The sequence below is a fragment of the Equus asinus genome, chromosome 17, assembly GCF_041296235.1.
Source record: "Equus asinus isolate D_3611 breed Donkey chromosome 17, EquAss-T2T_v2, whole genome shotgun sequence".
Taxonomy (NCBI): Eukaryota; Metazoa; Chordata; class Mammalia; order Perissodactyla; family Equidae; genus Equus; species Equus asinus.
In genome coordinates this window covers 41076699-41103614 of record NC_091806.1, presented here as the reverse complement: position 1 = coordinate 41103614, position 26916 = coordinate 41076699, and the positions used below count along the sequence as shown (strand labels likewise).

General features: G+C 37.2%; 1 protein-coding gene across 2 annotated transcripts in view; it reads left to right on the top strand.

The window, feature by feature from the left end:
* The window catches only part of SLC22A24 (solute carrier family 22 member 24), a 52123-nt gene extending 26650 nt beyond the window's left edge, over positions 1-25473 (top strand). Inside the window, exons 6-10 of one of the 2 annotated variants that reach the window (XM_014827098.3) lie at positions 4293-4408; positions 21603-21817; positions 23233-23341; positions 23808-24011; positions 24951-25473. In XM_014827098.3, coding sequence (XP_014682584.2) covers positions 4293-4408; positions 21603-21817; positions 23233-23341; positions 23808-24011; positions 24951-25008 — 702 coding nt within the window. In that variant the 3' untranslated portion in view covers positions 25009-25473. Of the gene's footprint in view, positions 1-4292; positions 4409-21602; positions 21818-23232; positions 23342-23807; positions 24012-24947 lie in introns of both variants that reach the window. The other variant, XM_014827097.3, reaches the window with a different exon arrangement.
* The last annotated feature ends 1443 nt before the right edge of the window (positions 25474-26916 follow it).

The following is a 26916-nucleotide window of genomic DNA, read 5'->3' as shown; positions in this document are numbered from 1 at the left end:
AGATGCAAAATAAATTGACACCTGCCCGATGTCCCCAAAAGTCTTACTGCATTATAGCATGTGCTCAACGTCAGAATCTTAAAATTTAAATGTGGCCCAAGTATGAAGGAAACTCTTTATTTATGGTTTTTTAACTATAGCACCTTTTTATATATAGATCTGTGAAACTAAAGAGACAAGACACCTGTCCCCAACACATCCAACATACAATGATGATACAAGCATGGGATAGCTATTGTTGACATTCTTATTCAGAAATGAAGAAAATGTGAGACCTGAAGGAGTCGAGGGCTATCTGAAATCCAGCTAGGCAAATGTTAGAAGTTCCTTAATTGCGTTTCTAGGCATGGAAATAGTTCCATTTCACAAAAATAGAAATCAATTGGCTCTCAGCTCCAGACATAAGCCCTTCTCTACCTTGGGCTTCTGGCGAGATGGCTGAGAGACAAGGCGCTTAAGTATCCTAGAAGTACATCCTTAATATCTTTAAAGAGTTCTTTTTGTTTCTGAATAATACACTGACACTTTGATCTTTCTGTGACCTTGAGAAAAGTTGTATAATCACATGCTGGACTTCATCTCTAGACCAGGCTTTATTTCTAGGCCATGTTTTCCTGACAGTGCTCCAAAGCCATTTCTTAACATTGGCATCATTTGGGATTTGGAGAGGCTGAAAATCTTCAAAACCATCAAGTCCTAGCTCATTTTTGTTTAAAAGTTTTTGCTCAATTTTATTCCTCCTCTTGAATTTTATTATTAGCATCAAGAAGAAATCAGGAGGCATCTTCAATACTTTGACTGGAAATCCCCTTAGCTAGAACATCAAGTTCATTAAGTACAGGCCTGCTTTCCACATAACTACAGATGATGATGTTCGTAAATTTATGCCACTACATAGCAAGAATTCCCTGCCCTCCAGTTTTCAATAACATGTTTATCACTTCCTATTGGGCTCTCAAAACAGCCTGCTCAAGGTACAGATTTTTATTAACAATCTGGCAAAGCAATATAGGCTTTCTCTATCACAGTTCTCAAAAACCCTCCCAGCCTCCACCCACTGCCCAGTTCCAAATCCATTCTCAAATTTTTAGCTCTTTGTTATAGTAGCACTCCCTTCCCAGTACCAGCATTAGAATTAGTTATCTCTTGCTGTGGAACAAGTTACCTCAAAATTTGCTGACTTAAAACAGGAATCTGAATAGGGATTAGCTGGATTTTCTGCTTGAAGGTCTCTCACAGTTTGCGATCAAGGTGTTTGCTGGGGCGGTGGTATCATTTGAAGACTCCACTGGGAAGGATTTACTTTCAAGCTGACTTACATGATTGTTGTAAAGGACACAGGTCCTCTTAGACTGTTGGACTAAGGATCTCATTTCCAGGCATACGTGTCTCCAACAAGACAGGTGTTTCTTGAAAGTGTACAGACCAAGAAGACAATACAGGGGATTCAGCAAGATGGAAGTCACGGTTTTTTCTAACCTACTCATGGAAGTGCTAATGCATAATTTTTGCTGTACTCTATTTGTTAGAAGCAAGTCACTATATCCAACCCACACTCAAGAGGAGGGGTTATATGGGAGTATGAATACCAGAGATGGGGATCAGAGAAGACCATCTTTCAAAGCTGCCAACCACGGCTTTCCTATGAAAAAAATTCTCCTTTATTCAACTCTATATTCTGTTCACCTTGATCTGGGACCCTTAGAATTTATTCCCATATCTACTCTCCTGCTAGGATGTATTGGCTTCCTATTTGAGTATTTTGTGCATACAGGCCCCTTTCCTACTTTAACAGACCCAACACTTTCCAAGCTAAATAATATTTTTTTCTTAACTCTAGTTATTAGTCTGGTAGGAAACAAATGGTGACAGATCATTGAGGGTGGGCATCTATTTATCTGCAAAGCACAAAGCTCTGCATCATTTTAAAGCAATGCAGGAGCACTAGCTTCTAACAGAGAGGAATGGTCTGCTTTTCAGACCAAGAAATACAAGTGACTGTAGGGATTCAAAAGGATTAAATGCCTCAACTCAGATATACCTATCCCAATGTTAGAGTCCTACTTCCTCTCAACTGGGGCCATGAGCTTGACAAAGGAAACCACCCAAGTTTCAGATTTTTCAGTTCACCTAAAGATACTCTTAAAAAAATCCTGGAGCTTGATCTTCAGTGTTTTCTACCCTCCACCTGTGGGAGATGAGGGTCTCTTTATATGCATCATCTGAGTTTTACATTTCACTGTTTGTTGATAGTCATTCACCATCAGTCTTTAATTGTCTTTCTTAAATGCATCTATGGCCCTTCACAGTAGCCATCCAATTCCAAAGTCCTGGTAATTATTATTTTTCTTGAAACCCTCAAAATCCTGAATCATACACATACCAGTGTATTGCCTTCCACCAGTATCCCATCCCTGTTCACCACCAGTGAAATTTTTAATGATTGTACCACAACTGCATGCCCCAACTACCACTAGTTACAGCATATTCTATGCTAGGATGATCTAGTTCTGAATTCTCATTGTGGCATTGACTTCTTTGATCACTCCCGGCCAGTAGCAGTGGATCTAAGGCCCAGTTCCTCAGGAACTGGGAAATCTGAGATTTGGGTACAGGAGGTTTATTGGGGAGTTCTTTCAGGAACAGTATCTGTGAGGAGTGAGAGCACAGGAATGGACAAAAAGAGAAGTCAAAATGCAATACAGTTGCAACAGAGTCCCCAGCTAACCCTGCAGGGAACTCTGGGGCCAGGATAGCGCATCAGATTTTCTCTGCCCAAGGTAATGAGGCCTAGCGTCATATGTCTGAAGTTATCAGCCATTGGATGAGGACAGGGGAGTGGCCCATGTGAGGAGGATCTCTTCATCTAAGGGCAGTTCCCAGAGAAGGCCACAACTGAGAGACATCAGCTGTCAAAATTCCAAGAACTTGGAGAAGTGAGTGTCTTAGACTCGAATGGGAAATCTGAGTAGAACACAACAGCATCCACTAAATTCAGGATTAGCAAACTTTAGCCTATGGGCCAAATACAAACTAATACCTGTTTTTGAAAGTAAAATTTTATTGGAATATAGCCAAACCCATTTGTTCCCATATTGTCTATGGCTGCTTTTATGCTATGATATCATAATCCAACAAATGTGATGGAAACTATTGCCTGCACAACCTAAAATATTTACTTTCTGGAGCTGTACAGGGAAAGTCCACCATCTCCTGCACCAAATAACCATAGGTCTGGTATAAGAAATAATATTGTTTTGAAAAATAATAAGTGCCTACCCCTCTGCTGGATACATTTCACATTTGAATGTGTGACTTTAGGTAAATCTTAGATAACCTCTGTGAGATAAGTGCAAATTTCATTTTTTAAATGATAAGGAAACTGAGGCCCTGAGATATTAAGTAACCTATCAAGTGGCAGGGCAAGAATTCCAAACCAGGTTTGTCCAACCCTAAAACCAATTCCTTTCCAACCACTGTACCCTACCTTTCATAGTATCTGGCCCAGACATAGACTATACTCTGATGGCATATCCTCTGCTATTTTCTCTGCCTTTAACTCCATGCACTCCAGTCATGAAGGGAGACAGCTTGCCTGGCATGCCTGAAAAAGATTGCTCTGAACAAAACCATAAAGTGGACCCAGTTTTCAAGAAAGCCATGGCCTTGGAAAAGCAGACAATTCCACTTCTAACAAGAGGAGGACAATTCTTTCATGTCCTCTGGATGGGAAAGAAACCTCTCCTTAAAACAAGTACCTTTTCGGGGCTGGCCCCGTGATCGAGTGATTAAGTTCGCACGCTCCGCTGCAGGCGGCCCAGTGTTTCATTGGTTCGAATCCTGGGTGCGGACATGGCACTGCTCATCAAGCCATGCTGAGGCAGCGCCCCGCATGCCACAACTAGAAGGACTCACAGTGAAGACTATACAGCTATGTACGGGGGGGCTTTGGGGAGAAAAAGGAAAAAAATAAAATCTTTAAAAAAAAAAAAAACAAGTACCTTTTCATTGGTTCCAATTTAGACTAAATCATTTTGTCAATGCCTTTTCCCTCTCCCCAGCTCTGTATTTAAACTGACCTCTATCCTGTATAATTCCCTGAATTCCATTTCTCCCTATGCATTTTGTAACTCTCCACACAAGATAGATTGTTTAATGCCCATGTTTCCCACTAGTTGGAAGTGTCCTTGAGGATAGGGAACAACACGTCCATCTCATCCTCTAACATTTACCACCATACCTGGTGCTTACTTGCATCTCATAAAGACTTATTGTTATTTTTGTTGTTGAAGTTTGTGAAATCCACCATGAAGCAGGAGTTGGATGAAGGCCAGACCAACGTGTCGCTTTTTGATTTGTTGCGTCCACCCAAACTGCGTGTAAGAATCTTCTACCTATCCTTTGTGAGGTAAGTTCCATTTGGTGATGATTAACTTTTTTGTCTTTTTCATTGAGGTATAATTGATATATATTTGTTTTAGGTGAACAACATAATTATTTGATATTTTTATATATTTCAAAATAATCACCACAATTAGTCTATTTAACATCCATCACTATACATAGTTACAGAATTTTTATTCTTGTGATGAGAACATTTAAGATCTACTCTCTTAACAACTTTCAAATATGCCATACAGTGTTATTAACTATAGTCACCATGCTGTACACTACATTCCCACAACTTATTTATTTTATAACTGGAAGTCTGTACCTTTTGACTCCCTTCACCCAAGCTGAACACATGAAAGAAGAAAGAATTAAAAAGAACAAGAACAGCCTAGGGGAACTCTGGGACAACATCAAGCACAATAACATTCATATTATGGGTGTCCCAGAAGGAGAAGAGAGAGACAAAGGGACAGAGAATCTATTTGAAGAACTAATAGCTGAAAACTTTCATAACCTAAGGAAGGAAACAGACATCCAAGTACAGGAAGCACAGAGAATATCAAACAAGATAAACCCAAAGAAGCCCACACCAAGACACATTATAATTAAAATGTCCAAAATTAAAGATCAAGAGAGAATCCTAAAAGCAGCAAGAGAAAGGCAGCAAGTGACATACAAAGGAAACCCCATAAGGCTATCAGCTGACTTCTTAACAGAAAACTCACAGGCTAGAAGGGAGTGGTGCAACATATTTAAAGCGCTGAAAGGAAAAAACCTATAGCCAAGAATACTTTACCTGGCAAGGTTATCATTCAAAATGGGAAGAGAGATAAAGAGTTTCCCAGACAAGCGAAAATTAAAGGAACTTATCACCAAGAAACCAGTTTTACAAGAAATGCTAAAGGGACTAATTTAAGTTGGAAAGGTAAGACCACAAATAAGAATAAGTGGATCAACTACCTATGAAGGTAATATGAAGGTCAAAAGACAAAAGTACTAAAATTACCTATTTCAATGATAAAAGGGTAATGGAAACATATACACAAAATAAGAGGCTAGATGTAATATCAAAAACATAAAATGTGGGAGGAGAGGAGTAAAAGACTACAGTTTTTAAAAAGAGGTCAAACTAAAGACACCGTCAACTCAATATAGATTGCTATATACATAGATTATTATATACGAACCTCATGGTAATCACAAACCAGAAACCTATAATAAATACACAAATAAGTAAGAGAAAGGAATCCAAGCATAATACTAAAGAAAGCCTTCAAGCCACAAGGGAAGAGACCAAGAGAAGAAAGGAACAGAGAAGAACTACTAAAACACCCAGAAAAAAAGTAACAAAATGGCAATAAATACATATTTATCAATGGCTACTTTAATTGTCAATGGACTAAATGCTCCAATCAAAAGGCACAGGGTGGCCTACTGGATAAAAAAAAAGGCCCATATATATGCTCCATACAAGAGATACACATCAGACCTAAAGACACTCACAAAGTGAAAGTGAAGGAATGGAAAAAGATACTCTGTGAAAATGGCAAAGAAAGCTGGAATAGCAATACATATATCAGACAAAGTAGACTTTAAAACAAAAACAGCAACAAGAGGCAAAGAACAGCACTACATGATGATAAAGGGAATAATCCAACAAGAGAATATAACACTTGTAAATATCTATTCACCCAACATAGGGCCACCTAAATCTATAAAGCAATGATTAACAGACAGAAAAGGAGAAATAGACATTAACACAACATAGTAGGGGACTTTAACACTCCACTTACACCAATGGATAGATCACCCAAACAGAAGATCAATAAGGAACTATTGGCCTTAAATGACACATTAGACCAGATGGACTTAGTAGATATACATAGAACATTCCATCCAAAATGGCAAAATACACATTCTTTTCAAATGCACAGGGAACATTCTCCAGGATTGATGACATATTAGGCCACAAAACAAGCGTCAATAAATTTAAGAAGACTGAAACAATACCAAGGATCTTTTCTGACCACAAAGGTATGAAACTAGAAATCAACTGTAGGAAGATCAGAAAAGCCACAAATATGTGGAGATTAAAGAAAATTCTACTGAACAACGATTGGGTCAATAAAGAAATCAAAGGAGAAATCAAAAAATACCCAAAGAGAAATGAAAATGAAAATATGACGTACCAAAATCTGTGGGATACAGCAAAAACAGTTGTAAGAGAGAAGTTTATAGCAATTCAGCCCTACATAAACAAACAAGAAAAATCCCAAATAAACAATCTAACAGTGCACCTTAAGGAATTAGAAAAATAAGAATTAAAAAAGTCCAAAATCAGTAGAAGGAAGGAAATAGTAAAAATCAGAGCAGAAATAAATTAAATAGAGACTAAAATAACAACAGAAAAAGTCAATGAAACCAAGAGCAGGTTCTTTGAAAAGATAAACAAAATTGGCAAACCTTTAGCTAGACTCACCAAGAAAAAAAAGAGAGAAGGCTCAAATAAATAAAATCAGAAATGAAAGAGGAGAAATTACAACAGACCCCTCAGAAATACAAAAGATTATAAGAGAATACTACAAAAAGCTATACACCAACAAATTGGATAATCCAGAAGAAATGGATAAATTCTTAGAATCTTACAAACTTCCAAAACTGAGTCAAGAGGAAAGAGATAATTTGATTAGACAAATCACCAGTAAGGAGCTCAAAAGAGTAACCAAAAACCTCCCAAAAAATAAAAGTCCAGGACAAGATGTCTTCCCTGGTGAATTCTACCAAACATTCAAAGAAGGCTTAATACCTATCCTTCTCAAATTCTTCCAAAAAATTGAAGAGAAATGGAAGCTTCCTAACTTATTATACAAAGCCATCATTACCCTGATACCAAAACCAGACAAGGACAATACAGAAAAAGAAAATTACAAGCCAATATCACTGATGAACGTGGATGCAAACATGCTCAACAAAATACTAGCAAATCGAATACAACAATACATTAAAAAGATCATACATCATGATCAAGTGGGTTTCATTCCAGGGATGGAGGGATGGTTCAAAATCCACAAATCTATCAACGTGATACACCACATTAACAAAATGAAGACTAAAAATCACATGATCATCTCAATAGATGCAGAGAAAGCATTTGACAAGAGACAGCATCCAATTATGATAAAAACCCTAAATAAAATGGGTATAGAAGGAAAGTACCTCAACATAATAAAGGCTATATATGACAAACTCACAGCTAATATCATTCTCAATGGAGAAAAACTGAAAGAGATCCCTCTAAGAACAGGAACCAGATAAGGATGCCCACTTTCACCACTCTAATTTAACATAGTATTGGAAATCCTAGCCAAAACAATCAGGCAAGAAAAAGAAATAAAAAGGATCCAAATTGGAAAGGAAGAAGTGAAACTGTCACTATTTGCATATGACATGATTTTATATATAGAAAACTATAAAGAATCCACTAAAAAAACTTTTAGAAATAATAAATGAATACAGTCAAGTCACAGGATACAAAATCAACATACAAAAATCAGCTGCGTTTCTATTCACTAACAACGAAGTAACAGGAAGAGAAATTAATAATACAATCCAATTTACAATTGCAACAAAGAGAATAAAACACCTAGGAATAAACTTAACCAAAGAGGTGAAAGATCTTATACTGAAAACTATAAAACATTGTTGAAAGAAATTGAAGACGACACTCCAGAAGAAATGGAAAGATATTGTGTGCTCTTGGATTGGAATTATTAACATAGTTAAAACATCCATACTTCCTAAAGCAATCTACAGATTCAATGCAATCCCTATCAAAGTTCCAACAACATTTTCTACAGAAATAGAACTAAGAATCCAAAAATTTATATGGAACAACAAAAGACCCCAAATATCCAAACGAATCCTGAGTAAAAAGAAGAAAGCTGGAGGTATCACACTCCCTGATTTCAAAATATACTACAAAGCTATCATAACCAAAACAGCATGGTTGTGGCACAAAAACAGACAGATTTTTCTTGTTTGTTGAGGCGAGCCTGTATTGCTATAAATTTCCCTTTGTACTATTTTTGCTGCATCCCATAAGAGTTGGTATGTTTTGTTTTCATTTTCATTTGTCTCCAGGTATTTTTTTATTTCTACTTTGATTTCTTCATTGATCCAATGGTTGTTCAGTATCATGTTGTTTAGTCTCCACATATTGTGACTCTCCCAGCCTTTTTCTTGTAATTTATTGCAATTTTTACAGCACATGGATGGAAAAGATGCTTGATATGATTTCAATCTTCTTAAATTCATTGAGGTTTGCCTTGTTTCCCAACATATGATCTATCTTTGTGAATGTTCCATGTGAACTCCAGAATAATCTGTATTTTGCTGTTTTGGGATGGAATGTTATATATATATATATATATATATATATATATGTCAATCTAGTCTAGTATTTAATTTAAGGCTACAGTTTCCTTGTTGACTTTCTGTCTGAATGATCTATCCATTGATGCAAGTAGGGTGTTGAGGTCCCCTACTATTATTGTGTTGCTGCCAATTTCTCCTTTAGATCTGTTAATAGTTGCTTTATATACTTTGGTGCTCCTGTGTAAGGTATACTATGTACTATAGAACACTATATATTCATAAGTGCTATGTCCTCTTGATAGAGTGTCCCTTTTATCATTATATCCTGCCCCTCTTTGTCTCTCTTTGTCTTTTTTATCTTGAAGTCTGCTTTGTCTGACACAAGTATGGCAACATCTGCATTCTTTTGCTTGCCATTTGCTTGGAATGTCGTCTTCCATTCCTTCATTCTGAGCCTATGTTTGTCATTCAAACTGAGACGTGTTTCCTGAAGGCAGCATATTGTTGGGTCTTGTTTTTTAATCGATCCAACCATTTTGTGTCTCATGACTGGAGAAAATCCATTTACATTTAGAGTTATTATTGATATATGAGGGCTTAATATTGCTATTTTATCTCATTTTCCAGTTGTTCTATATTTCCATTATTTCTTTTCCCTTGTATTTCTGACTGCCATTCCTGTTTGGTGATTTTCTATTATGATTTTCTCAGTTTTCCCTTTATTTATGATTTGTGGCTCTACTTTGATTATTTGCTTAGTGATTACCATTAAGTTTGTATAAAAAATCTCATAGATTTGGGTTTGGCCCCGTGGCCGAGTGGTTAAGTTTTCGTGCTCCACTGCAGGTGGCCCTGTGTTCCATTGGTTTGAATCCTGGGTGCGGACATGGCACTGCTCATCAAACCATCCTGAGGCAGCATCCCACATGCCACAACTAGAAGGACCCACAGTGAAGATTATACAACTATGTACCGGGGGGCTTTGGGGAGAAAAAGGAAAAAATAAAATCTTAAAAAAAAAAATCTCATAGATGAGATAGTGCATTTTCTGATAGCCTCTTATCTCCATTAGCCTAAGCAGGTTTTATCCCTTTCTGCTTCCCCTTATAAGTTATTTTGTCACAAATTCTCTTTTGTGTTGTGAATTTGTGATTAAACTGAAGTGTTTATAGTTATTTTTGATGCTTTCCTTACCTTTATCTTTTATGTTTTAATTGTTTACTAACCTATTCTGATATAGAGCTGAAATTTTCTGATTCTAACTGAGTATTTATCTCATTGCTCAAGGTTTTCTAAACCTTTTCACTTTAGTTTCAGATGGGAGGGCTCTTTTCAATGTTTCTTGTAAGGCAGGCCTAGTGGTGATGAACTCCTCAGCTTTTGTTTATCTGGGGAAGATTTTATTTCTCCATCATATCTGAAGGATAACTTTACTGGATAGAGTATTCTTGGCTGAAGGATTTTGTCTTTCAATATTTTGAATATATCCTTCCATTCTCTCCCAGCCTGTAAGGTTTCTGCTGAGAAATCCACTGAAAGCCTGATAGGTGTTCCTTTGTAGGCTATTTTCTTTTGTCTTGCTGCCTTTAATATTTTTTCTTTTTCATTGACTTTTGTCAGTTTTAATTTTATATTCCTTGGAGAAGGTCTTTTTGCACTGATATAATTAAGAGTTCTATTGATTTAATAACCTTGTGAGTCTAGTTTCTTCCCCAGTGGGAAGTTCTCCACAATTATCTCTTTGAAGAAGGTCTCTGCTCCATTCTCCCTCCCCTCTCCCTCTGGAATACCTACAATCCTTATGTTGCTTTTCCTAATTGAGTCAGATATTTCTCAAAGAGTGTCTTCATTTTTTTAAATCTTAGTTCTCTCTCCTCCTCTACCTGAAGCATTTCTATATTTCTGTCCTCTAAATCACTAATCCTGTCCTCTATAGCGTCAGCTTTATTTCTTATGGTTTCTAGATTATCTTTTATTAAGAATTGTGTTCTACATATCCAGAATTTCTGTTTTGTTTTTTTTTTAGAGCTTCAATCTCTTTAGTGAAGAATTCCTTTGCTCATTAATTTTACTCCTGAGCTCATTGAACTATCTTTGAGTTTTTCTGTAACTCACTGAGTTTCTTCAACTATTTTGAGTTCTCTGTCATTTAGATTGTAAATTTCTATGACTTCGGGATTGGTTTCTGGAGAATTGTTGTTTTTCTTCTGCTCTGAAGTGTTTCTGTAGTTCTTATGGTTTCTGATGAGTTGACCCTTTGACAGTGCATTTTATGGTAGTATCAAGTAGCAGATTCACCTGCCACCACTGAGGGACAGGCAGGAGCTGTGCTTTCTGAGCCCAACTCATCTGCTGGAAGTTGTGCTGGTAGGGCTGCTCAGTGTTTGTTCAGGCTGGCCTCAGCTGCTTGGTGAGTCATGCACACACATGCAGACAGAGCCTTTGTGCTCTGCCAGTAGGTCTCTGCAGATGGGACCACTGTGCTTGGCAGGCAGCCAGCTGAGGTGCTGCATTAGTCAGGAGGGGAGAGGCACTTTCTTTCACACAAGAGCCAGCCTTGCACTCATGGTGGCTCAACTGAGCCACTGTGTTTGATGGCTGGGATCTCTCATAGCGACTGAGCTGCCATCACTCCATGGGGAATGTTCCCAAGGGTGGGGCTGCCATAGCATGATGGGTGCTCCCCCAGGCCAGGCCACCACTCCAAAGGCATTCGAATGCAGGTTGGGCTGCCCCAGTCTCCTCTTACAGTCATGCTGGCCACTGTGTGAGGCCCCACGACCTGGACCACTGCCACCAGGAAGGGGGAGGGGTCTGCTCACTCAGTTCCACCACTTCCTGGGGATCCAGTCTACCCACCTTCAGCTGTACGGCTGCATGGATCTCTCAGACCTCCCACTGTGCTGTGTAGGGAATCCTCTATTTGTTAATGAATGTCCATTTAGTTGTAACTTAGAGGGGAGAGACAAAAGGAAAAGCTCACTCCACCATGAGGCTGACATCACTTTCCCGTTTTGTTTTGCAGTAATTTATTCCTTTTAATTGTTGGTCTTTTTCCCTCATATGAATATACCGTAAGTTATTTATCCATTCTGCTGTTTATGGATTTGGGTTTTTTCCCACTTGTTGGCTATTATGAATTCCTGGGAGTAAGGCATGTGTATATTTGGCTATAGTCAGCCACAAACAATATTCCAAAGTGCATATATAGTCATCCCTCTGGATCCTTGGGGGAATGGTTCTAGGCCCACCACCTCCCTACCATGGATACCAAAATTCTCTGATGCTCAAGCGCCTTATATGAAATGCATAGCATTTGCATATAACCTATGCACATCCTCTGTATACTTTAAATTATCTCTAGATTGCTTATAATAGTTAATGCAATGTAAATGCTATATAAATAGCTGTTGTATTGTTCAGGGAAAAGTGACAAGAAAAAAGTCTACACGTGTTTCATACAAATGCAGCCATCATGGGTCTTTCAATCCATGTTTGGTTGAATCCCCAGATGCCAAACCCATGGATACAAAGTGCTCATTGTACAAATACACACTCCAACAAGGAAATGTATGAGTTTTGGTTATTCCATATCCTCGCAAATCCTAATTATTCTGAATTATTTGAATGTAGCTCTTCCAATGGCAGTATATGGCATCATATCAAGATTTAAACTTGCATTTTCATGATTACTAATGATGTAGAACATCATTTCTTGCCTGAATTTTGTCCATTTTTATTAAATTGTCAATTTTTTCTCAATTATTTCTTTTTTTAGATATAAATTCTAAATTTCTTCCCAGTCTATGGATTACCTTTCCATTCCCTAATGGTGTGCTTTGATGGACTAGATTTTTTATTTTCCATGAATTTCTACTTATTAACCTTTTCTTTTATGGTCAGTGGTGCTGGTATCTTGTTTAAGAAATTTTTGCTACCCTAAGTTTATAGAGATATTCTCCTATGTTTTCTTTTCAAAACTTTTATCACCTTTCCTGTTTATGCCTATGATCCATCTCAAATTAATTTTTGTGTAGGATTTGAGATGTGGAAGGGGTCAAGGTTCATTTTTTCCAGACCCATTGTCAGTTTTTTGGTCACAACTTATTGAAAAGACTGTCCTTTCCACATTGAATTTCAGCGACACTTTTGTTGTAAATCAGGTGACTGTATATATGCAGTTTCTCAACTCTCTATTCTGTTGAATTGTTACTATTTCTGCCTTAAATGTTTGTAATAATTCAAGAGTGAATCTATTTGGGCCTAAGTGTTTTTCTTGAAAATTGTTAATTGTAGATTCAACTTCTCTAATGAGATAGGACTACTGAGAACTTCTACTTCTACGTGTGTTAACTTTGTCAACTTATTTTTTCAAGAAAATTGCCCATTTTACCTTTGTTGTCAAATTTTTTGCATAAAATTATTCACAATTTTCTCTTTGTATCTTTTAGAAAACTGTGAAATATGGAATACTATCCTTTTTTATTCCTGATATTGATAACAAGTGTTTGAACTTTTTTTGATCCACCTTGCTAGGAGTTTCTGAAGTTTAATAATTTTTCCAAAGAATAACTTAATGTGCACTATTGTATGCTTTCTATTTCGTTGATTTCTGCTCTTATTTTTATTATTTCTTTGCTTCTACTTACTTGGGTTTGTTTGCGTGTGTGTGTGTGTGTTGTGTTGTGTTTATCCTCCAGGTAAGGAAGCTTAGTTCATTTCTTTCCAAGCTCCCATCTTTTCTAATAAATGCATGCAAAAGCATAAAGTTACCTGTTAGCATTACTCATATGTTTTGAGATGCTGTATCTTTCATTCTAAATCAATTCAAAATAATTTCTGATTTGCAGTTTGGCACCTTTTTGACCCATCATTATTTATAAATGGTCTACTTACTTTCCAATTACCTGTGGACACTCTAGATATTTTTGTTATTGATTTCTACTTTCATTCCTCTCTGTTTGGTTCTAGCTTAAGTTCCCCATATGATTTTATTCATTTGGCATTTATTGAGAATTGATTAGTGACCCACAATATGGTTGATTTTGCTAAATATTTAATATGATATTTTTAAAAAGTTTTCTACTGTTGCTGGTTGTAGTGTTCTATATACTGAAATTAGATCAAGTTGGATAATGACGTTATACAAGACTTCTACATCCTTGTTGAACTTTTGTTTCCATCTTTTATCAGTAACTTAGAGACATGTTTTTAAATTTTCAACTATGATTGTAGATTAATCTTTCACATTAATTTTGTAAACAATTGCTTCACAAATTTTGCAACTATATTAATTGATGAATGTGGACTTAATATGCCTTCATGTTGAACTGAGGATTTTTAATTTCACACCACAAATTTAAAAACTGAAATAATTTGTCATCAGATAATAAAAAGTAAATTCTTATAACTCAACATTTTCATTTGTCTCTAACATACTTTTATTCATTGGAACTATTACCTGTACTGGAAGTTATTACTCTGAAAAACTGTCCTTTCCTTTCTGCAGACCAGTAGAGATTCCACCACTTCAGCTGGGGAGAAAAAAAGAGTGGATAACGCAGCTATAGTCATCTGGTCCTTGATAAAGTTTCTCATCATAGACTAGGAGACTGTCAACCAGGCTGCCTTCTGGAACTAAAGGCTGGAGTACCTGCTAGTGGAAATACTATAGTCAACAGCAGAAACTAGATGAGTTTTGTCCATGTATGCAGGGAGAATAATCATTAGTCATGGCACCATTATGATAACACGTTGCTTATCATCATCACCATCATCATCTTTGCCATCATCATCATCATCAGATTCTTAGTAAAATATAAAGCATGCAAAGTCACTGTGCTATGTTTAAAAGATACAAGAGGCATCAAGATCTACTCTCTGCACTCAAGAAACTTAAAAGAGAAAGATGGGCATTGGTTTTTGTTTGCTGTTTCCTTACCTCTCCATAAATTATCTTCCTTTTAATTCAAAAATTTCAGTGAGAGGCTGGCCCCATGGCTGAGTGGTTAAGTTCGAGCACTCCACTGCGGTGGCCCCAGGTTTCACCGATTCGAATCCTGGGCACGGACATGGCACCATTCATCGAGCCATGCTGAGGCAGCATTCCACATGCCACAACTAGAAGGACCCACAACTAAGAATACACAACTATGTACTGGGGGGCTTTGGGGAGAAAAAATGGAAAAATAAAATCTTAAAAAAAATTGAATGATATAAACTGATTTATTGCCTCAGGTGAAAACTGGCTGGCAAAGCAGATTATGAAATCAAGAATACTCATTACTGAGTGACGTCACTAAGATAGCAGAACAGGAGTTTCTGCATCATCACCTGCAAAGCCCTCCAACTAACCCACATGCTACCCTAGCACTGTGCATCTACAACTCCCCCTTGTAGCCAACACCTCGTGTGCACCACCACAGACAGCACACATGAGCCTCTGCCAGTCATGCATCAGCACATACAGATGGCAAGTGTGACTCAGATGAATTGAGAGAGAGCAGATAACCTTAAACACTTCAGGGAAAATAAACACTTCAGGCAAAATAAACTGTCAGTATCTGGCCTGGCTTTGTAGGGGCAAGAGAAGGCATATGATCCTAATATTAACCATAGAATGGCAGAATGGGAAAAAATAAGATTCAACTATGTGCTGCCTATGGGAGACTCATTTCAACTGAAAGAACACAAACAGGCTGCAAGCAAAAAGATGGAAAAAGGTGCTACATGCAAATGGTAAACAAAGAAGAGCACAGGTGGCTATATTTACATTAGACAAATAGACTTGAAGTCATAAAACATCTAAAGAGACAAAAAAGATAATTCCATAATGATAAAGGGGTCTATTCATCAAGAGGATAACAATTGTAAATATATATGCACCCAACATTGAAATACTTAAACGTATGAAGCAAATAGTAACAGAATTTGAGGAAAGAATTAGGCAGCATCACAATAAGAGTAGAAGTCTTTCAACAATGGATAGATCATCCAGACAGAAAATCAATAAGAAAATAGTGGAATTGAATATCACTATGTATCAAATGGACCCATAAAATATGTACAAAACATTTCATCAAACTACAGCGGAATACACATTGTTCTCAAGCACACACTGAATATTCTCCAGGAATAGATCACATTAGGCCACAAAAGAAATCTCAAAAAATTATAAAAAATTGAAATCATATCAATTATCTTTTCCAACCATAATGATATGAAACTAGAGATCAATACAAGAAAAACATAGGAAAATTCACAAATATGTGGAAATTAAACAACACAATCCTGAAATAACGTGCCAAAGAAGAAATCAAAAAGTATCTTGCAACAAATGAAAGTGGAAACACAACACACCAAAAGTTATGGGATGCAGCAAAGGTAGCTTTAAGAGGGACGTTTATAGCAATAAATTCCTATGTTAAGAAAAAAGAAGGTTTTCAAATAAACCACCTAAATTTACATCTCAAGGAAGTAGAAAAAGATGGACAAACTAAGCCCAAAGTTAACAGAAGATAGGCTATAACAAAGAGCAGAGCAGAAATAAATGAAATAGAAACCAGAAAAACAATTTTTAAAAAAGATCAATGGATAAGTAGCTTGTAAATATTTTTTCCCAATTAGTGGGCTGTTTTTTTGTTTCAATCCTGTTTTCCCCTGCCTTGAAGAAGCTCTTCAGTCTGATGAAGTCCCATTTGTTTATTCTTTCTATTGTTTCCCTCATCTGAGGAGTTATGGTGTCCAAAAAGATTCTTTTGAAACTGATGGAAACTGATGTCAAAGAGTGTACTGCATATATTCTCTTCTAGAAGACTTATTGTTTCAGGACTAATCTTTAGGTCTTTGATCCATTTTGAGTTTATTTTTGTGAATGGTGAAAAAGAATGGTCAATTTTCATTCTTTTACATGTGGCTGTCCAGTTTTCCCAGCACCATTTGTTGAAAAGACTTTCTTTTCTCCATTGTAGGCCCACAGCTCCTTTGTCGAAGATTAGCTGTCCACAGATGTGTGGTTTTATTTCTGGGCTTTCAATTCTGTTCCATTGATCTGTGCACCTGTTTTTGTATCAGTACCATGCTGTTTTGATTACTGTAGCTTTGTAGTATGTTTTGAAATCAGGGATTGTGATGCCTCCAGCTTTGTTCTTCTTACTCAGGATTGCTTTAGCAATTCGGGGTCTTTTGTTGCCCCATATGAATTTTAGGATTCTTTGTTCAATTTCTGTAAAGAACGTCATTGGGATTCTGATTGGGATAGCGTTGAATCTGTAGATTGCTTTAGGTAGTATGGACATTTTAACTATGTTTATTCTTCCAATCCATGTGCATGGAATGTCTTTCCATCTCTTTATGTTGTCATCAATTTCTTTCAAGAAAGTCTTGTAGTTTTAATTGTATAAATCTTTCACTTTCTTGGTTAAATTTATCCCAAGGTATTTTATTATTTTTGTTGCGATTGTGAATGGGCTTGAGTTCTTGAGTTCTTTTTCTGTTAGATCATTGTTAGTGTATAGAAATGCTACTGATTTGTGTATGTTGATTTTATACCCTGCAACTTTGCCCAGCAACTGATGATTGGATAAAGAAAATATGGTATATATACACAATGGAATACTACTCAGCCATAAAAAAGGACAAAATCGTCCCATTCGCAACAACATGGATGGACCTTGAGGGTATTTTGTTAAGCGAAATAAGCCAGACAGAGAAAGACGAGCTCTGTATGACTCCACTCATAGGTGGAAGTTAACATATAGACAAGGAGAGCTGATCGGTGGTTACCAGGGGAAAGGGGGGGTTGGGGGAGGGCACAAAGGGTGAAGTGGTGTACCCACAACATGACTAACAGTAATGTACAACTGAAATTTCACAAGGTTGTAAACTGTCATAATCTTAATTTAAAAAGATCAATGGAACTAAGAGCTGGTTTTTGAAAAGATTAACAAAACTTTAGCTACAAGAAAAAAGAAGACTCAAAATCAGAAATGAAAGAGGGGGCATTATAACTGACACCACAGAAATATAGAGTCATAAGGGACTATTATGAACAATTATACACCAAGAAATTGGATAACCTAGAAGAAAAAGATAAATTTCTAGAAACTTACAACCTACCAAGACTGAATCATGAAGAAATAGAAAATTTGAGCTGACCCATTGGTAAAATGATTGAATCAGTAATTTAAAATATGCCATCAAAAATTTCCCAGGATCAGATGGTTTCACTGGTGAATTCTATGAAACAATTAAAGACAAATTAACACGATTTCTCAAACTATTCCAAAAGACTGAAAGGTAGCGAACACTTCCAAACTAGTTTCATTATACCAGAATTACCCTAGTTCCAAAGCCAGACAAAGACACTACAAGAAAAGAAAACTACAAGTCAATATCCCTGATGAACATATGCAAAAATTCTCAATAAAATATGACCATACCAGATTCAACATCACATTAAAAGAATCATATATTACAATCAAATGGGATTTAAACTTAGAGTTCAAGGATGGTACAACATACGTAAATCACATAATGTGAAACACCACATTAACAGAATTAATAATTAAAATCATATGACCACCTCAGTAGATGCAGGAAATGCATTTGACAAAACTCAGTACCCTTTGTGATGAGAACTCGCAACAAATTAGGTATAGAGGTAACTTACCTCGACACAATAAAGGCCATATACGATAAGCCCACAGCTGACATCATACTCAGTGGTGAAAGCTGCAAGATTTTCTCTAAAGATCAGGAGCAAGGTAAAGATGTCCACTCTCGCCACTTCTATTCCACACAATACTGGAAATCCTAGCCAGAGCTAGGTGCTCAACATTACTAATCATCAGGGAAATGCAAATCAAAACCACAATGAGATATCACTTCACACCTGTTTGAATGGGTATGATCAAAGAGACAAAAAAACAATAAGTGTTGGAGAGGATTTGTACACTGTTGGTAGAAATGTAAATTGGTACAGCCATCCTGGAAAACAGTATGGAGTTTCATCAAAAAATGAAACTACTTGGGGCCGGCCCTGAGGCGAAGTAGTTAAGTTCACACACACAGCTTCAGCAACCCAGGGTTTCGCTGGTGCAGATCCTGGGTGTGGACATGGCACTGGTCATCAGGCCAGCTGAGGCAGTGTCCCACATAGCACAACCAGAAGCACTCACAACTAGAATATACAACTATGTACTGGGGGGCTTTGGGGAGAAGAAGAAGAAAAATAAAAAGATTGGCAGCAGATGTTATCTCAGGTGCCAATCTTTAAAAAAATGCAACTACCTTATGATCCAGCAATCCCATTTCTGGTTACATATCCAAAGGAATTGAAACTAGTATCTTGAAGAGATAGCTGCACTCCCCTGTTGATTGCAGCATTATTCAACATAGCCAAGACATGGAAACAATCTAAGTGTCCACTGACAGATGAATGGATAAAGAAAATTGATATATATACACAATGAGATATTATTCAACCTTTAGAAGGAAAGAAATCCTGCCATTTGCAACAACATGGGGGAACCTAAAGGATATTATGCTAAGTGTAATATGCCAGACACAGAAAGACAAATACTACTTGATCTCACTTATATGTGGAATCTAAAAGAGTAGAACTCATAAAAGCAGAGAGTAGAATGGTGGTTGCCAGAAGCTGCAGGAAGTGGGAAATGGGGAAATGTAGGTCAAATGTTAAAAAGTTTCAGTTTGCAAGATGAATTAAGTTGTAGAGATCTAATGTACAGCATGGCAACTGTAGTTAATAATACTATATTGTATACTTGTAATTTGTGAAGGATACAGATCTTAAGTGTCCTTACCACATACAAAAATATGATAACTATGTGGAATGATGGATATGTTAATTAGCTTGATTGTGATCATCATTTCACAATGTATATGTTTTTCAAAACATCACATTGTACATCTTACATATATACAATTTTTGTCGGTTATACTTCAATAAAGCTGGAGGAAACAAATACCCATTATTTAGCTTACTTAAATTTAAAAATTTTGAAATATAATATGGATTATTTAATGTTACAAAAATAATAAAGTTATAACTAATAATAATAGTAATAAAAACAATAAACATATCTATATCCACTTCCAAGATTAAGAAATCCAATCTAAGACAATTGAGGTCTGTAATCTTCCTTAGGCACATATCCATCACTTTTTTCAAATGGTACTGGCATACCATTTTTTATCACTACCAAGCCTTTCATTATACCTTTCTACATTGGTATTTATCCCTAAGTAATACATAGTATCCTTTCATATTTATAAAATGTATACATAAATTGTATCATATTCTATGTATTTTTCTAAAACATGCTTTTAAAAAAATTTTGTCTATGATTCTTATCACAATAATTCTTGTTGAATAATCAGAATGCAGAGGGCCATACAAAAAATCGTAATCTTCGCCTCATATCTCCTCACCTTTCTTTTTAAACCTGCTCTGTGGCTCTTTCCCCATCCCTAGATGAAACCTCCGACAGGCCACATAATGTATACTCTTCTCATTAAAGAAAAACCTCCCATCCTTTCACTCACAAGAATAGCCTCATTTTAGTAATTAGTGTATTTCAGCCAAGTACAGGAATTAGACCTCAGATCTTCATTCAGAGTTATACCTTCTCTATCTGCCTAGTTCAGACCTGTCTCAGAAGGCTTAGGGGTTGAGACGGCAACAGGCAAAGCTATTGTTGACTCTTTCTCCATTTAGTCATGTTGTGCGTCCTCTTCAATGCTCTAATTTATGGGCCACTTTTCTGAATTCCACATACTCAGAGTTGGGGGAGGAGCTGAGTTAATGGGAAGGAAAAGTCTGAGCATTGGTAAATGTTGGAAGCTGGACACAGTAGACGATCAAAGCAGACTCCTTTCCTTGGAGCACTTGTATGTAGGTTCCCTCGAGGCTGCCACTGGAACCATTTGTCATGGCACTCCATTTCCTGTGATGTAAGAAATGCATTTTTCCCTGGCTCCTGGGTACATTTTCTCTCCAGGCCCTGCAAATTTGGTCATGTATTGCCCTATTCTTGGTAACTTTGCCCATCCCAAACCCTTTTCCCTTCCCTCTTCTCACACAGAAATTAAAATGACCCAGACCCACTCTCTCTTCCAGAGCCTAACTAATCTATGAGCAAATGCATCCTTGCCTATGTTACTGGAGGTATTCTTAGATGCCGGTCTCTTTATCTCTCTTCTGATGCTTCAGGCTAATAGTCAATTGCTTCTAGATCTTCGATTACTCAGAAAAGTCAGGCCACTCTACTCTTGAATCCAGGAAGCACATGTCAAGCTCTTCCCTATAGTATCCTTGAAGTCTCACTCAGATGAAGTCAAGAAGAAGGTGTCCACACTGGGGAGCAAAGAAGAGAAACTGGCACAATGCTGAACCTCTGCACAGAAACTATTCCCTGATTTCCAACATCTACCCTATCTATGTTCAACCCTTCATACCCTCCAGTTGAGTGATGAGGTCAAATTTAATATTTCTTCCTTGCATGGAGGGTTTTATAACATTCACTAGAATATGCGTGTATTTGCTATCTCTTTTCTTGAGATCCCAGTAAAAACTATAACAATAAAGAGCCCATTTTAACATCATGTTCCACAATAATTTTATGTTAATTTAAGATCATTGCCTTAAAAATAAATGTTCTATGAACAAGATGGACCTTTTTCTGTAACACTGACCACAGGCCACCTGGGCCAATATTGTCATCAATTGTAGGACTTTTCTTAGAAATCTGAAGGAGCGTGTCTTAAGTTCTATATCTTATGAAATATGTTTTTACTCCATTTATTCACTGCAGATTTGCAGCCACTATACCCTTTCTCGGCCTGATGCTCAATCTGCAGCACTTTGGGAGCAACATTTTCCTGTTCCAGATTATCTTTGGAGCTGTCACCTTCATAGTCAGATGTGCTGTTCTTTTGACAATGAATCATGTGGGTCGTCGAATAAGCCAGATGGTGTCCTCCTTCCTGGTAGGAATTCCCATTCTGGTCAACATCTTTTTGTCCCAAGGTGAGAGAGACAGGAGTTTGGAGAAAGTAAGTGGTTGCCCCCCCATTCCTCAGGGATTACATTTGTCTTACCTGCCTAATGCCAAAATAATGGCATTTTCCACTGAAAATCAAAGGATTTCTTGAAGTCTGTGTGAGGGTTCAGAACTGAGTCTGACAAAAAGTTGTTAGCAAGACTTAGGCTCTTACAGAACAAATGTCAGCAGGTAGTAGTTCAGACCCATGTTTGTCTTCATCACATCTAGGATGAATCTGGACATCAGTTCCAATTATTCCTCAGGTTTCCTTAGAAAAACAACTAACCACTTGCCCTTTGGCCAATCACACTTTTAATAACAACCATGGAAGGGCTGGGCCTTGCAATTATATCCCACAGTGGGGGCTTTACTTCCTCTGTCTAGGGCTCTTACTGATTTTTAAGGCCTCTGTGATATGCCTACTTCCTCATCCCCATGTATTGACTTTTGAGGCTGGTATTAATTCACCATAAATGCAACACTTTATTATGAGAGACTTCTTGACTTCAGTGAATAAAAAACACTTGTCTTCAGGCAGAGAAGCATACAGTAGAAACAAGGGAAGAGGCTAATCTTAATATATCTCTTAGCCTACCCCTAAACAAGTAATAGATTAAGAAGCTAATCCAGCCTCTCTTAAAATCTATTTAGTAAATTAACAGAATGACCATAGGCAATGATTATGAGAACTTGAGTAGTCACCATGCTTCACCTACCTCCCAGAGCAAGAAGGTAATTTTCAGGATCCCAGTCGTCCTCCTGATGACAGCCTGCTGCCTTATAGGCAGCCCTCTCCATTGTTATAAAGTCCTATTTATGATGTTTTATTGAATAAAAAGCACCTTTTTGAATTTTCAGTATCAGTGGTTCCCACTATTACATGATTTACTTCCAAATAGAAGTTTTAATACTGTTTTTTTAATCCTGAATTGTTCTAGAGCTTGTTTCTCTTCCCACTGTCTGCTACCAAATAAGTCCAGTCCTTTTATTACTGTATGGTGGAACACCTGTCCCTGGTCAAAAATTGTTCCTACCCCTTTAATTCTAAACTACTCAAGGCATAGGTCATAAACTCCTAGTTATTATCCACATCTAGTCCTACGTCCTGCAGAAAGTGCACACAAAACATTAGACAGAATTGAGGCTGGCCCCATGGCCAAGCGGTTAAATTTGCACGCTCCACTTCAGCGGCCCAAGGTTTCACTGGTTCGGATCCTGGGCGCAGACATGGCACCGCTCATCAGGCCATGCTGAGGCGGCATGCCACATAACACAACCTGAGGCACTCCCAACTAGAATATGTATGTAAAACCTTCCAGTAGGATCTTTTTATGGTTATTTGGGGGTTGACAGATTCTTCAGCCAAGATTTCCTGACTCTCCCTGGTCTTCCTCTCCAGAAATGCAGACCCTGCGTGTGGCTCTAGCAACTTTGGGAATTGGTGCTACTACTGCCATTTTTACAACTCATACCGTCCACCACAACGAACTTGTTCCCACAGTGCTCAGGTACATGGGCTAACAGATCGTCCATCTGATTTCAAAACAGGACTTTCTGAAATAATTGACATGTATTGGGGGGGGTAAAACTGAGACTTCTTAGGTGTCAGAAGAGTGAATGGTGACAGGAATCAAGGCAGCAACTGGGAGCCAACGATTATGAAAGATGAATTTATGTCCGGTACTGTGCCGAGTCCTTTAATGCATCGCTTCATTTAATCTTAAGAACCACTCCACAGGATTGGTACTACGGGTACCCATATTTTAGTAACAATGAAACTGAGGTTTAAAGCAGTTACCAACGTGATACTGTCAATCAGAAAACAACAGAGGTAGAACTTAGGCCTTGCCATCAAAGCCCACGTGTTTAACAACTCTGCTGGACTGTCCCCCAGAATGAAGTGAAAATGATAAATAAGAACTTACATGTATAGGTTTTTTCAAACTCTTCTTCCTGTTGTTATTTGCACCCTAGGTCAATAGCTATAGGACTTAATGCAATGTTCAGTAGGCTTGGGGCAACTCTGGCTCCTCTCCTGATGATCCTGACAGTGTATTCCCCCGACCTGCCCTGGATCATCTATGGAGTCTCCTCCATCCTTGCTGGTCTTGTTGTCCTCCTCCTTCCTGAAACCAGGAATCAGCCTCTTCCTAACACCATCCAGGATGTGGAAAATAAGTGAGTAAACCCTCTAGTTGTCACCAGATGGGGAAGGGGTTGTGTGCTATAGCTCCGTGATAAAGAAGGCAAAGGACCATTTGGAGCCCTCTGTCCTTCATGCAGGCTCAGATCTGGGCTATTTCCACTTGTGTCCATGTCCTTTGGTTCTGTAGCAGCTTCACCCCTACTCACAATGGTGTCAGACTCTTCTTGAGGCTCCCTAGGTCCCACAGACCACCTAGCACCAGTAGGTTTAGTGGTGAAAACATCAAAATTAGTTCTATTGTGAATGGTACATACTCTCTGCCTCTCATGGGAGACAGGCACCTGATGTTTTTTCATAAATCTGCTAAGACTCAAATGTCTCATTCTCATGAGCCTGGTTTCATCACCCATCAGCCCACTGAGTGCCTGATAAATTTTGGGGAAGGGAATAGGATTGCCTCACAGATACAACCTGATTATTGCTTGGGTCGAGGAAGAATTTAGGGACTGGAGCATAGAACAAGATCCTTCTTGCAAAGATGACAGTGTATCTAAAGGAAGTGGATCTTCCTGTGATACCTGTGAGATTAAGTTAAATTTTCTGTCACAGGTAATGGAAGTTTTGAGGAGAGAGAAAAACAAAGCAAATAGGAAAACAGAGTTTGAAATGAGGAAAAATAAGAAAGTACCTTTAAAAATTTCAGTTCTCCCTTTGATTTTCCTAAGATGTCATCGGTCAAAGGTGTAAAGGGACAATGTTGAGAGTAGCAGGATCCAAAATGCCTTCCCAGGGTGCCCAGGTCTCAGGGCCTTTTCCAGCATAATGGCGTCAATATCTTGGGGGTCTTGGGTAACAAAGCTGGTGGGTAGAGGATCAGCTTGTCCTCAGACATGCAGCCTATACTCACTTATTCTATACCTTCTTTGTTTGTTTCTGATTTTCTTATTTTTTGTATTTCTTTTTCACAGCAGAAGAGATTCAAGAAAAACAAAGCAGGAAGATATTTCCATGAAAGTAACCCAATTTTAAGGAGTTTCCAAGAGCTAAGCAAAATAAGGGGGGAAAAAAATCAAGATTGCTCCTTTATGCTTGAAAAACTAGCCAAAAATATAATAAACTATTAGAATTAACAGCACTAAATAACAATTTCCTAAAATAATTTATGAGTTCAAGTAATTCTGTGAACAATCGCTTGGTTTTGGGAATAAGCTGCAAAATTAGTTTGAGATTCATCTAGAAATTAATAATAGCATCATGGAGTGACAGTGGAACTGGCTGGTATGTAAAGAAGCATATGGAGGAGTTTATGCAAAACCACAACCATCAAACAGTAACAGCAGACGCCACCACAAATCAGAATAATTCCATAGACACATCCAAGTATGAATAAATACTTGCTATATGACATTCTGGTAACCAAATCACTTATGAATTGAAAACTTATGTAATAAATAGCATTACTTAGCTTTTTAGAAATAAATTCACAAAATTTTATTGCTTTTCCTTTGCATTTTTTCTAGCTTCATATTTTAAACAATTAACATGAATCATTTAAAAATATTTTAAATACTCAAGTATTAAAGGTCAATTGACATGGTAAATGATTTCAAAATGTATATGTATAGTATACACGTAGACATTATTTAATAAATATCATTATAAATAAGACTATACTTCAATGCAAAAATGAGCAAAGAGCAAGAACACATAATTTTCGAAAGGAAAATCCACATGAATAGTAATTATATGAAAAGATGCTCAAATTTAATAGTGATCAAAGAAAAACACACTAAAATGAAATTCCAACTTTCATTTGCCAAAGCTGTGAAGACTTTTCAATGTGCTATTCATTCTTGCAGTGGGTGAAGTGCAGTGAAATGGACACTCATTCAGAGCTCGAGGAAGTATAAAGGAAAGCACGCTATAAAGCTAAAGAAGTGTGGCTTTCTTATCACAAGCTTCAATACAATCTTTATTCATTCAGCAAACGCTTGTTGAGCTAGTACAACCTACTATGCTAGAGCCTATCTTCTGCCAATAAAGAAAGGTTTCTTTTCATTCTGGATTCCCTTTTATTTCTTTGTCTTATTGCCCTGGTGAGAAACGCCAGCACAATATAGAACAGAAGTCGTGAGAGTAGAAATCCTTGCCTTTTTCCTGATGTTTCCAGGAAAACTTTCAATATTTCAGTATTAACTATGATATTTGTAAATTTTCTATAGATTACCTTTAACAGTTTGAAGAATTCCCTTTTATTCCTCCAATACTGCAAATTTCTTATCAAGAACAGATGCTATAATTTGCCAGATATATGGAGATAATCTTTTTTTTTTCCTTTTTAGCTTCCTAATATGGAAAATTATAGGAATTCATTTTCAAATGTTAAAGCATCTTTGTGATTCTGGGATAACCTCTGCTTGGTCATGATGTATTATTCTTATATAATGTTAGATATGGTTTTCTAAAATTATGTTGAGATATTTTGCATCTATATTCATGAGGCTTATTGGTCTCCAGTTATTTTTCTTGCAATAGTTTCATCTCATTTTTGTATTGGAATAATTCTGGCCTCACAGAATAATTCTGGCTTTTTCCTCTGAAAGAGTTTGTGTAGAATTGAAGTTATTTCTCTTTTAAATTTTTTTGTAGAATTCACCCGTGAATCTATCTGGCCCCATAGGGTTTGTTTGTTCATTGTTTTGTTTGGTCTTGGTTTTTTAAAGAGGGTAGAGGGAGTTTTTTAACTGCAAATTTCATTTTTTTGATGTACAAGGCTCTTCAAGTTATCTATTTCTTCCTCCGTAATTTTTCTCCTCATTAAGGGTCATATGTTCTTGCTTATTTGCTTGCCTGGTAATTTTTTATTTCATGCCTGATATTATGATTTTACTCACTTAGATGCTTGATTTTTTTTTTTATTCCTACAGATATTCTTGA